This window comes from Calypte anna, chromosome 1 (genome assembly GCF_003957555.1).
Source record: "Calypte anna isolate BGI_N300 chromosome 1, bCalAnn1_v1.p, whole genome shotgun sequence".
In the NCBI taxonomy this organism is placed as follows: domain Eukaryota; kingdom Metazoa; phylum Chordata; class Aves; order Apodiformes; family Trochilidae; genus Calypte; species Calypte anna.
The window spans coordinates 182,332,753-182,345,532 of NC_044244.1; the positions used below are offsets into that span (position 1 = coordinate 182,332,753).

Below are 12,780 nucleotides of genomic sequence, written 5' to 3' on the forward strand. Positions count from 1 at the left end.
TGCTCCACAATGTGTTACCTCTGTTTTCTGCATTAATCTCCCAAACTGGGATCTGCTGAACTGTGTAAAAGTTCGATTTTGCCAGGCTATGGGGAAGAAGGTGAAGATTTACTGCAATATTGTGCAAATTACAATACTGTGTAATGGTGAGTGGGTTTTAGTTACCCCGAGTCATGTTAATTGAGAATAGATTCATATTAGGAATGACTTAGTAGTGGGTAAAATCAGGAAGGACAAAGCTAACTTGCAGAATGTGTTTGGAGCTAATTCATTATATGTTCAGCAATCTTAGGGTGAGGCAGAGGAACCTTTTCTGCCATTTTCTCGTGTTGATTAGGAATCATTAAGGGATGGGAGCTGCTGAATAAGTAGAGTTCAGAAGGAACTGGACAACAGCAGGACAAAACCAGAATGAAAGCTGCACTTGGTTCTGATGCTGTCACTGAGAAATGAACTTCACCTGTTAGATACAGCACTTTGTTTCCACAGACACACTGACTGTACACAATGGAAAACCAAAACACTACGTGAAAGGAATGCTAAGGGCCTGACTCAGACCAACTGGAGCAAGGAGATTTGTCTGTCTTGCTGTGGCAGCGCTCATGTCTTTTTTTTCTATGCACGTGTGTGTTTGCTGGAATGTAATTTGGTTCCTTGAGGCTCTCATGCTATTAGTTATAGCTGAGGTGTTTCTCCAGGGAGCCACATAATTCCATTTGGTGACTGGATTTCAGAATTAGATGTTGTTTTCTTCATCAGTTTCTAATGTGCTGAATCAATCAGGTTTCCAGACACTTAAATGAACTAATTCTACCAAGCAGAGTTAGTTATAATGAGATAACACAGAAGAAAATACATAGTGGTAGGCAGCACTGACCCATCCTTACCTGACTTTATTTAAGCTTGCAAAAGGATTTATCTCTTGCAGTTTTGCAGCACCTTTACAAAGCAAGCTATTTATTTAATGCCTTTTGCCCCCTAATAATGTGTTCCAAACCTCTGCATTAAGTAACTTCTATAAAATCTTACTTTAGCAACTACTGGTTGAAACAGTGAATGTGCAGGGGCCTGGGAGTGCAAAGGAGCAGGATGGGATATTTGCCTGTGTTACTCTGTTCCCATGAAGCTGGTACAGAGCTGCTGCGAACTCTGACAAATCACAGTTGTTTCATTTGTTTCTCCTTCCCCTCACCCAATCTTATCTGAGTCTTTTTTGATACTTCCATTAGCTTGAAGGTTTGTGTTACCCAGTGTGCCCTAAAGAGAGGGTGCTGTATGCCAGAATGGTGACATGCTCCTTCCTCTTGCATACATTTTGTGTTTGCTGGGGTTCTAGTTGTGGAGATCCAGGCCTCCATACTAATACAGATTTCCTGGCTTAAAACAAGAGTTGGTTGCAGTTGGTATTTATCCAGGTAGAATGAAAAGCAGTGCCTGAAATCTCTACTGAAAATGTAAGTTGATTCTGAGCCTAACTACATAGGTGTCAGTGGAGCTTCTGTGAGCCATTGTCCCTATCACAAGAAACAGTGAAGAGAGAGGTTGGAAGTACCTGCCAGAAAGACAGGGAATGACTGCCTGTAGTAAAATCTGAGAAACCTGAGAAGCCAACCTTCTTTGAGGAAATACTAAGAGGTGTAAAGAAACCTGCTGAGAGGTGGACTTGCTAAGAGGTAGATTCATTTGAATATTCAGCCATGGTATTTGAGAAATATGTGAGAAATTGGGTGGTTTGAGCAAGGAATTTGATTTGGAAAGCCTTGAAAAGAAGTGTAAGAAATGACTGAGAAGACTCACAGATTATAAGAAATCACAAACTTTAAAAATATGTATGACTTGGCTCACCAAGAGATTTACTGGATTCTATTGGCTTTGGACACTGAACTAATGGTGATTCATCTATCTTTGTCCACTCTTCTAGAAGAGATGTCAGCAAGGGCAGTATCCTGTGCTGAGCATCAAAATTAGAAATATGGACTGGCAAAAATTAAAGCATTTCACTTATATTTTGAGATTTTTTTTAAAAATATATGTATTGTTTTTAAAAAATATGTTTGTATTACATGTTTAATTAGAGAGGGAAAACCAAACTTAGTCTAAATTCAAATATTTTTTGAGCTGTGTTCTGTAAATGAAGCTCCAGTACATGAAAGCTTCCGTGTGCTTCAGAATGTAGAAGTCAGTTAGTAACTGGGAATTAGTTTGGGGTCTCTGCCCCTTCCTGTAAATATTTCCTGTACTCATGAAATTCATAGCTAGGCTCTGTTTCCAGCTGTCAGCTGGCATTGCACCACTGAAGTTAGCTGCTTTTTGCTACCTTATTGTTTTCTAAGTGACTGAAACCAATGTGTTTTGTTTTATTATAAATGCATGTTTCTTGTAAGCTGGAAAATGCAGGAATGTGGTGATGATAATTCTATTAAAATACAACACAGAGATAATTCTAGTAAGGTTGCTAAATTTGTTTAACTCCAGCACCAGGCATATATGTGATGTCTCCCTGTGTTCAGCAGTTATGCATGTATCTGAAGCACCTATTATAACATTTACTTTTAAAACCATTTAAGGTTTTAGCCCTATATACTTATTTTAGAGCAGCTGTGCATTCATAGTGATCCATTGCAAGTTCTCTATTTTTATTGTGAAACTGAATCTTTTTTCTTTGGATGAAGTATGACAGTACAAATAAGCCTGACCTTGTAATTATTTGATATAATTTAGATGCAAATGAGTTCTTCACATCCTGGCAGTCGTGCCTTTGTTCTCATTCTCAGTTCATTGGATTTCATCAACACACCGTGCAATCCTTCTCAAGGTCATCTGGGGAGGGGAGAATTGAGTTCCATAACCCAGCTCATTTTTACTGTAGGCATGTGGGATCAAGCAGTTCTTTCTGGGAAAGTGGCAGTGCAAGTTGCAAGTATTCTTTCTCCTCCTTGTGCCAGCAGTGAATTTGGTCCTTTGAGTTTAAGTAAATACTGCCAGCTAATTGCATGTCTTAATTGCGAAAGTAGTCAAAGACACTGGTAATGAGGCATGGAATCTCTAACATGCAGTTTGTCAGCTAAATCCTTTCCATGGTGAGAGTAATTTAAAGACACTTCAGTTGTATTCCAGTGTGAAATGATGGGATTTATGTTTACTTCCAAGTAAACAAGACTTTCCTCTTTTTATGCATAAATAGCACTATTCACTCAGTGCTTCAGTAAATAAATGAGGAGATGAGACCAAAGAATAAATGAGAAGAAAGCAATGCTAGGATTGATCTTTTCAGGTCTGTTTAGAGCTAATTGGTGGGACAATATGGACGTTTTCATACTGTTTCTTTTGGGAATTATCTTGGCTTGTCAGGTTGGCATATTCACAACTGTTTCATTTATTCTGGACTGAAATTCAGAGACCTGACTAGAAAGCAGCTTACATGGAAGCTTTCAGGACATATGACTGGAATAGAATCCTGATTTTCTTCAAAACTGTGATGGGTAGACTGAAAATTAAAATGATTTGAACCAATAAAATGAAAAGATAAGGGGGAAAATATATTTTCATTGCAGAAAAGATTTTTTAATTTTAGTAGTAGTTGCCTCTGCTGGTTTGATTAACCAGAGCAAGTTGTTTGCTATTCTTCTTGCATCAAGGATGGTACTCTTTTTGTGCCAAACACAATAAACACTGTCAGCAGTAATAATTTAGGATTTTGACTGTTTTCTGCTATCTACTTGTTGCTGTTCATTGAAAACAAAAATAAATGTAATATTCTCATGCAAGCTAAGTTTGATGTATGACTTGGTGGCAGGGGCTCTGGTTTGAGTATTCAGTGTGCACGACTGACAGAAAATGAGGGTTGTGCATGCCTCACTCTATTTGTTCTTTCAGAATGGTCTTGGTTGGATCTATTGTTTTTACACAAGCACATGAAAAACCTTCTGGATGCTTTTTCTTGCCATCTTTGACGTGGATACTGGGCAAGGTTAAAAGCAGGGAAAAAAAAAACCACCAGATTTTATGGGGGGACCCTGAAATGGTTCCTAGGAGTCACTTTATCTGGACTGTACAGAACCGGAAGAATTATGTTGTGCTTACATTTTTGTGGATTGTGATACTGAAGGTGAAGAGGACCATATGTGAGTGTTTAGAATCATAGAATGGTTTTGGTTGGAAAGGAGATTAAAGATCACTTAGTTCCAACCTCTCTGACATTGGCAGGGATACCTCTCATTAGACCAGGTTGCTCAAAGTTCCATCCAGCCTGGCCTTCAACACCTCCAGGGAGGGGTTGCTCCACAGTTTTGCTGGACAACCTGTTTAAGTGTCTTACCACCCTCACAGTGAAGAATTTCTTCCTAATGTCTATTCTAAATCTAACCTCTTCCAGTTTAAAGCAACTACCTGTTTCTAGCAGCCTGTTTCTACAAAAGTCTCTGTAAAAGACCCTGTGAAAAGTCTCTCCCCAGCTTTCCTGTAGGCCCCTTCAGGTACTGGAAAGCCACTGTCAGTTCTCCACTTTTTTTTGCCTTCTCTTCTCCATGCTGAACAACCCCAACTCTCTCAGCCTGTCTTCCTGGGAGAGGTCTTATAGCCTTCTGATCATCTTTTTGTCTCTCCTCTGGACTTGCTCCAACAGCTCCATGGTCTTCTTATGTTGAGGTCTCCAGAACTGGACACAGCCCCAGGTGGGGTCTGATGAGAGCAGAGTAGACGGGGAGAATCACCTCCTGGCTACACTTCTCTTGATACAGCCCAGGATGCAGTTGACTTTCTGGGCTGTAAAGAGCACATTGCTTGTTCATGTCCTTCTCCTTAGGGCTGCTGTCAGTCCTTCTTATCTGAACACCCCCAACTCCTTCTCCTCAGGCCTTTTCTCAATCCATTCTCTGCCCAACCTGTGTTTGTGCTTGGGACTGCAGTGACCCATGTGCAGGACCTTGCACTTGACCTTGTTGAATATCATGAAGTTTGCACAGACCCACTTCTCAAGCATGACAGGGGCCTGGATGACCTCCTTTTCCTCCAGAATATTGACCACACCACTCAGCCTGGTGTTGTCAGCAAACTGCTGAGGGTACACTCAGTCCCACTGTCAGTGTCACAGACAAAGATGTTAAAAAGCGCTGGTCCCAAGATCAGCCCCTGGGGAATGCCACTTGTCACTGGATAGATCAACTCAAGTTAGAATTCAGACCATTTCATTACAAAAACCAGAGCACTGTGAGCAGAGCCTCCTACTCTCTGAGGTTTTGTTCATGGTAGTGAACAAGCTGCATCTGCCAGTGCATGTACAGTTGTCTTGGTGGAGAGCTGGCAGTATAGAAGTGTCCAGCAGACAGTGGGTGATGTTCAGTTGTTGGCAGATAGTTGCAAGCATCTGTTTTTTGTTTGGGTTTTTTTCTTTCATTTTGTCTATACCTGGGAGCCACACATTCCTCTTACTTAAGAGTATTTTCTCACACTTGCTCTAATTCTTATATTAAACTATAATGTGTTACCTCAGTAGGAGACTGTGATGACTGTTACTGTAAGCATCAAGTAAAAATAATTTTCAAGTCTTCTAATTATCCTCTTGAGAAAACCTTACTGAAACACTTTCTGTTATAGGTTGGCTGTGATCGCAGCAAAAACCTGGTGGATATTTGTGGAGAAAGAAATGTTGAGGCTTTTGTCTGTGATGCCCTCTCAGTGCCCATCCGCAGTGGTTCTTGTGACGCCTGCATTTCTATTGCTGTCATCCACCACTTCTCAACAGTGGTAAGTCACCCCTCCCTCCCAGGGCTCCTCTGTACTGCTGTGTTGCTTGGAGAGCAAATGTTATGAAAGAATAGCATGCTAGTTTGGGTTCATGGAAGCACAAAATCAAAGTTTTGCACTTGGTGTAATGGGTTGTTGGAGCAGAGTTAAGCACTTGTGCTGTTGCTGCTTAGATTTTCCACATTCTCCCTCTGCTTGTCAGGTGCCTTTGCTCCTGGCACTTTGATCTGGGTTTTTTTCTTTCATTTTCATCTGCTTACAATTAATGACACTGTTGATGAGGAATTGCTGCCATTCCATTCCTCCACCTTTGTGTTTATGTACTAGTTTCACACTTTTGGTTTTCCTTTGTAGGAGAGGAGACTGGCAGCTATCCGAGAACTAGTGCGGCTTCTAAGGCCTGGTGGGACAGCACTCATTTATGTCTGGGCAATGGAACAAGAATACAAAAACCAGAAGTCTAAGTATCTTAAGGATGGTGGTAAAGACAAAAAGAAGGAAATCAATACTGGCATGGCCCAGAAAACACCTTGTGATCAAATGCCTGAGAGCAGCAGCCAAGACTCAGTGTGTTCTGACAGACGTCTTAATGACTGGAAGGATGAATGCTGTGGTGCACAGCCAGTAGCAGAGCCCAGACTGCCTGTCCACACGAACCGAACCTCCTTTCACTCTCAGGATTTGCTGGTTCCCTGGCACCTGAAAGGTGGCTCTAAGAAGAAACAGGAAGGTGTTGACCGGGGATTGTTTCCAGCTGGCTCCAAGGAATCACAAAAACTCAGCCCTGTTTTCCACCGCTATTACCATGTGTTCCGTGAAGGGGAACTGGAAGAAGTGTGCACATCCTTGGATTGTGTGAGGGTTCAAAGAAGTTACTATGATCAGGGAAACTGGTGTGTGGTTCTAGAAAAGCTGTAGCCTGTGGTGTTTCCTCCACTGTATGTGGCATTTTGTTTATTTTTTACAGTGTGAAAGGTACTTTTCATGCAGACTGCAGCTGTTACCTCTTTTAAAATAGCAGAATAAAGATTGTATATTGATTAGTAACAGTAACTAGTACTGTGTGCATATGTTAACAGAATAATGGCCAAACTCATATACTGACTCTACAGAGTGCTTATTTAACTTTTGTGAATTACAGTGAAGAGGATTAAGTGGGTGAATACTGGCCATGGGAATCAGCAAGGCCAGTGTTTTGCTTTCAAAGGCAAAGGGCTGGGTTATTTTCCCTTCCCTTACACCAGTTTATGTTCGTGTAGCTGTGGTGGCCTCTCTGAAGCCCACAGTTAACTGGAATGGAGCTCTGGGCAGGAAAGGGAAAGCTTTTTGCTCTATAAAACTGTGGGTCAAGGAGAAGGGAATGAATGGCATGTGAAGCAGTTCAGCTCAAGAGTCACAACTTTGCCTGAAGTTCAGTCCTTGTCTGTTTGGGTGTATTTCAGGGGTCACAGATCTTGCTTTAGTTCAGAATTTATTGTCTTGGTCATGGTAATAATGATTTCCTTAAGGGGAACTGGAAATCCCATGGGGATATCAAACCCCTTTTTATCTTCCTTGACCCTTAAACACCCACAATTCATACTGTCACTCCCCAGATTTCTATAGCTATTTGTAGTGTTTGAGAGCTCCTCTGAGATGTGAGGCTACCCAGCTGGAACATCCTGATCAGCTCTGCTGAATGCCTGCTTTTTTCTAGCACCAGGGCTTGTAGTGTGGCGTGACAGCCAAGATACCCCTGGAAAAAAAACAGGAAAAAGAAGAAAGTGAAGGCAGTATTGATATAAGTTTTCTGTAAGGTAGTTCTGTGGTCAGGCTGTTGGGCATTGCTGATCCAAACCTAGTGATGTGAGCAGATCCTGGTGTCAGGGCAGGGAAGGCAGTTGTCCCTCCAAGCCTTGATTAAAATGAGAAAGTCCAGGGTAGATTGAGTCCAAAGAGTGAGTCAAATTGGTTGATGCCAGAGGCAGAGATGGCAATGTGATCCATGCCCTGATTGCATCACAGGACCAGGTGAACCCCTCTAATCTTAAAGCATTTACAACACAGTAAACTCCAGACAGCTGTCTTCTCCCTGCCTGTGCCCACAATGGGGCTTCCCCACATTGTCAGAGATCACAACTCCTGCAGTCAGTATGGAGGTCCCCATACACTGAAGTGTAACTCGTGAGGAATTAATCACATTTGATACTCAGTTGGACTGGTACCTGTTCCCTGGCTCTGCTTTTTCCTCCTCCTTCTTTCTCTCTTACAGTTGCTTTTGCTGCTCCCTATTTTTCTTCCTCTTCCTTTAGCCTTGAGGGGAACTTGTTCTTGCTTCTGCTCACAGCTGACATCCTCATGGGCAAAGGGTGGATCTGGGAAGGCAGGGAATGCCAGCACTGCTTGAAAGAGTCCAAAGTGCTGCTGTATCTTCACTGTGTGTGACAAATTAGCAACCAGGTCTGCAGCAGTGCTCTATGCCTTGGTGTGTTCTTGTTCTGAGTGGGGAGAGCAGAGAGATGCAGGCTCTGAGCTGGGGTGGGGTTAAGGGCTGTTCTACTTGAGGGCTCAAATGCACCAAGCAGACATAAACCCTGAACAGTTAAATGTGGACTTAATGTAATAGAGTGATCTATTTTTTTCAGGCCCTGGCTTCCTCAGAGCTCCTCCTGTTTGCCTGGCAGACACAGCATTAGGCAGTGTCTGGTGGAGCATTAAGTATTTCTGACCTGCCAAAGCTGATCAACATCAGTTCTTGACTGCTGCATAAATGAAGTCAGATTCCCTCTTTCACTTGTTCTGTGGTGGAGCTCCTGGGATGTCTAAGAGTCATTGTTTGCTGTCAACCTTCAGGTACCTTAAGTGTTCCTCATACTAGGTATTCCCTTTTAGCCAGATGCTTTTAGCTAAGTCACATCAGCGTTTCCTATCCATTTCACTTTGACCCAAAGCAGAAACTGATGTTTTACCAGTCCTAGGCAGGCTGATGGTGGTGGTTTTCAGCTGGTCCTGGTTATGAAGGGGGTTCTTGGCATGGAGAACATCACCCTGATCAACACTGAAGTGTGGGTTGAACATGGAGTAGGTAACTTGTTACCAAAGGGGGTTTTCCTGGTGTCCCCGAGGGCTTTGAGGCAGAGGCAAATCCCAGCAGTCTGTGAGCTCTTCAAAGATGTGTGACAGTTCTCCTCAAAGAACTCTGACAAGGCTTGAAAACGTTATGAAATACTTCTTTGATCCAAGTCAGGAGGTCTCCTCAGATGCAGTGCAGTAGTTTTCATAGTAATTATGGTCCCTTTTTGGCCTTATTTAAATAAAATATGTGGTTAAATGGTTATTCATTTGCAGTCTAGAAGATAAAGGGAAGGCAGAACTCCATGTGGGTATGACCTGTGCTGTGAATGCCAATGCCTCCCCTGTGTCCCAGTCATCCAAGTGTCTCAGTGCACCCAGGAGGAAGGAGGTGGCAATTCCTGCTCTGGCCCAAATCCAGCTGTTAGTTTAGTTCTGGGCATCTGCAGGCAGATGTCTGGTGGTGTGACCAGAGCTGTCTGTCTGTTTTGAGGTCACTGTCCTACTTTTTCCCAAGCTTCTGTTCCAGGGACCACCAGACCACCCCTTGTCTGCTGATGCCTTGCACTGTCCCCCCCTGACAGAACAAGTGCTTCAGAGGGTTTGCATGCTTAAAGCACATGATGTGTGCTTTACACAATGATGTGGGTTTGTGGATGATAAAAACAAAACAAAACAACCTGCAAAGCAGCAGGATCTTCTTTTAACTTGACAGAGGTGGTGCAGCAGTGACCTCAGTGAGGCTGGATGTTCCTTGAAGTGCTCAACCTAAACTGTTAAGGGAGGGGCTGAGGGCAGCAGATGGCAAGGGACAGCATCCTGACTGTGTGGATTTGCTGACTGAGAGCCCCAAAAAGCTGCATGAGGAACTACAGCTTTTCTTCAGAGAGCTGGAGGGACTGTACTTAGCAGAGTGAGCAGAAGATGAACTTATTCACTGGTCCTCAAGGCCATATGAAGTCATAGAGGAGAACACAATGGAAAGGCAATTTTCCCTGGTTTGAAACTTCTCCAACAATGTTAATATGATGGAAGAATTCTTGATAGATTTATGTCAGTCCTTGATAAAAGCATCAAAATGTACTTGAGAATCTATTTCTGGCTTAGCTTCTAAATTATCATTCTAAGAGAATATTTAGGTCTTTGAGCAATATAAGTCTCAAGTTTGCTGTTTGCCTGTAGTTTGGTTTTGGTTTGGGTTGCTTTTTTTTTCTGTTTGGCTTTTTTTTTTTTTTTTTTTTTTTTTTAAGAACTGTTTTTCTCTTTTTAGTGGAGTTTGTCAAGATCTTTGTTTTTGTGTGCACAACAATTCCTAACGTGATTTTAGTGAAATCTGTGATTAAAAGTTTGTGGCTGTCTTTTGTGAAGTTCTGCATGTGGAAAAAAGTGATTTCCATGTGCAACAAACAACAGAAAAAACTTTAAACTTTCATTTTAAGTAAATTCCTTGTTTATTGAACATGAAAATAAAGGCTGATACAGCCCAAGTACTCTCCCCCTTGGCAAGCCAGGCTTCCGCCATTGGTCTGGCTGGTTAGTCTTGGTTTTCCCATTTTATGTGAATCTGGGAGGGGTCTCATTTTGCAGCCTACACATTTCCCTTGTGTCCTGGTTTTGGCCAGGATAAAGGTGATTTTCTGTCTTGCACTTTTGCTTTCAGCTATGTCTCTTGTAAGTAGTTGCACTTGCTGAAATTAACAGCAAGTTTCTCAGTCAGTGTGTGCTTCTAGGACTGATAACACTTGATGTTTATAGTTACAGCTGGAGAATGGTCTGCAGGACCCAGGCCTCTGCTCAGTTCTGAGGAACATTTTGCCCTCTGGAAGAAGAAAAGGAGTAAAAAGGTCACACCTGAAACCCTCCTTTGGGGAGGAATGGACAAGATAGATGCCAGAATTGACCAAACAGAGTATTCCATCCCATACATGTCATACTCAGTATAAATCTGAGGGATCATGAGGGTTAGACCCCTTCCTGCTTCCCCTTCTTCACCTGTCCCTGTTTGCTTCAGCATCCTGGGAGGATTCCATCCATTCGTCTGCCTGTGGTCCTGATCCGTGCCAGCCCATATCTGTGTGTTCCTGCCTCCAGCTCCCAACTGCTGCCGACTCCAGGAGCCCAACCTGGACTTTCCCAGGGCTGCCCTGCAGCCTCGGTGGTGATGTGAGAGTTATTGGAGGAGAGAGGGGAGGAACGTTGTGTCAATTTTCCTGTATATTTGTATATATTTAGTAATTTTTCCTATTTATCATTACTGTTTCATTAAAGCTGTGTAGTTCAGTTTCCAACCCATAAGTCTCTCTCCCTTATTCCCTCTCCTTTCTTTATCAGGGAGGAGAGGTGGTTAATAGAGAGCATCTACCATTTAGTTTAGTTGCCAGGCCAGTGTTAAACCATGACACCTTGTTACTTCATTCCATAGCTCTGCAAACTCAAAAAAATGGGTTTGGTTAACTTTTCTGCCTTTTCTTCTGTAAGGTGATTAGTATTTACTATCTTTTCCCCTTATTTCTCTCCTTTGCAGTGATGCCTAGAAAATGTTGGAGCAGTGTGCTAACAGTAGCTATTCCCTGTCCCACAGCCAAGTGACTCCTTCCTCTCCTCCTCTGTATCCCATATTTTATTCTGCCTTTATTTGTACATTCTCTGAGGCATCTGTTCCTCGTGTTTGTGTAGTGTGAACACAGCTGGCTCCTTCTCTGCAGCTGTGTTTATTTCCACAGGTGTGTTCTTTCACCAGGATTGAGATGTGTCCTCACTTATGCTGCAGATTCCATCCCTCAGCTATGCTGAAAACTCTGAGATGTCAGTGTGAAGAAAAATTACATGAGATACATGATTTGTAGGAGGAAGGAGCCCCAGGCAGCTGAGAGTGCCCCAGATCAAGGTTCTTCCATGGATCCATGCAGATCTGTAGTGAGGATCCAGGTGCCAGGAGGTGCCAGTATTTGACCCCCTCATAAGCTTTTGTTCTTCCTCATCTCTCCTTATTTTTTACAAGTATATTGACTTGTTTATAGTAAGGTTTTTTAAGAAGTGACAGATGAATGACAAACCATCGAGACAAGAGCATTCACACATTCTTGTGTTAGCAAACAGCATTCCAGATTATTTCTTCTGGAAAAGCTGTTGTGTGGTAGGAAATACTGAAGCAGGATGAGAAGTTAGGAAGATAGGACAAGGAGTAATGGCTTTAAACTGGAAGAGGGTAGATTTAGGAATTAGGAAGAAATTTTTCAGTGTGAGGCTGGTGAGACACTGGCAGAGGTTGCCCAGGGAAGCTGTGGATGCCCCATCCAAGGAAGTGTTCAAGGCCAGGTTGAGCAACCTGATCAAGTGGGAGAGGTATCCTTGCCTGTGGCAGGGGGGTTGGAACTAGAATCTTTAAGGCCCCTTTCAACACAAACCATTCTATTATTCTGTCTGCAGTTCATAAGAAGCTGCCTGCAGAAGAATCAGCCTTTGATCTTGCAGACCATCAGTCTGTTCTTACCACACAAAGCAATTAATCTGTATAAGAGATGCAGATATTTAGATCAAAGTCTTTTCCAATTTCTGTGCTCAGAATTGTTCAAGAGGTACAAGAACAAATTATCTAGAGCTGAGGATAGTTTGTCTTCTATCAGACATGTTGCAGACTTGTTCAAAGGGGGACAGTATTTTAGTCTGACAAACAGCAGGATGGCATCTTTGTTTTCCTGGAATGTTTCAAAGACTGAGCTTTCATTCTGCCTGTCCAAGAGAGACAGTAAAGGAAGTGATGTGATGCTGTCAGTGGGAATCCTTTTAACATTTTGGAAAGGTGAGGTGTGGAAGGACCTACTGCTACGTGCTTGAGTTGCTTTCTTCCCTGATGTTCATTACCTTCATGAACATATGTGCCTGACAGGAACCTGTCAAGTTTAGAAAAGACAAATGCAAAGTCCAGTTCCAGGGGAAGATAAGGCTAGAGACTGACCAGCTGGGTGGCATGTCTCCAGAAAA

General features: G+C 42.6%; 1 protein-coding gene across 2 annotated transcripts in view; it reads left to right on the plus strand.

Annotated features, from left to right (window-relative positions):
* The window catches only part of ALKBH8 (alkB homolog 8, tRNA methyltransferase), a 48,516-nt gene extending 41,722 nt beyond the window's left edge, over positions 1-6,794 (plus strand). For both annotated transcript variants that reach the window (XM_030455406.1, XM_030455411.1), the window contains exons 11-12: positions 5,596-5,745; positions 6,100-6,794. In XM_030455406.1, the coding sequence (XP_030311266.1) occupies positions 5,596-5,745; positions 6,100-6,663 (714 nt within the window). In that variant the 3' untranslated portion in view covers positions 6,664-6,794. The remainder of the gene's footprint in view (positions 1-5,595; positions 5,746-6,099) is intronic.
* The last annotated feature ends 5,986 nt before the right edge of the window (positions 6,795-12,780 follow it).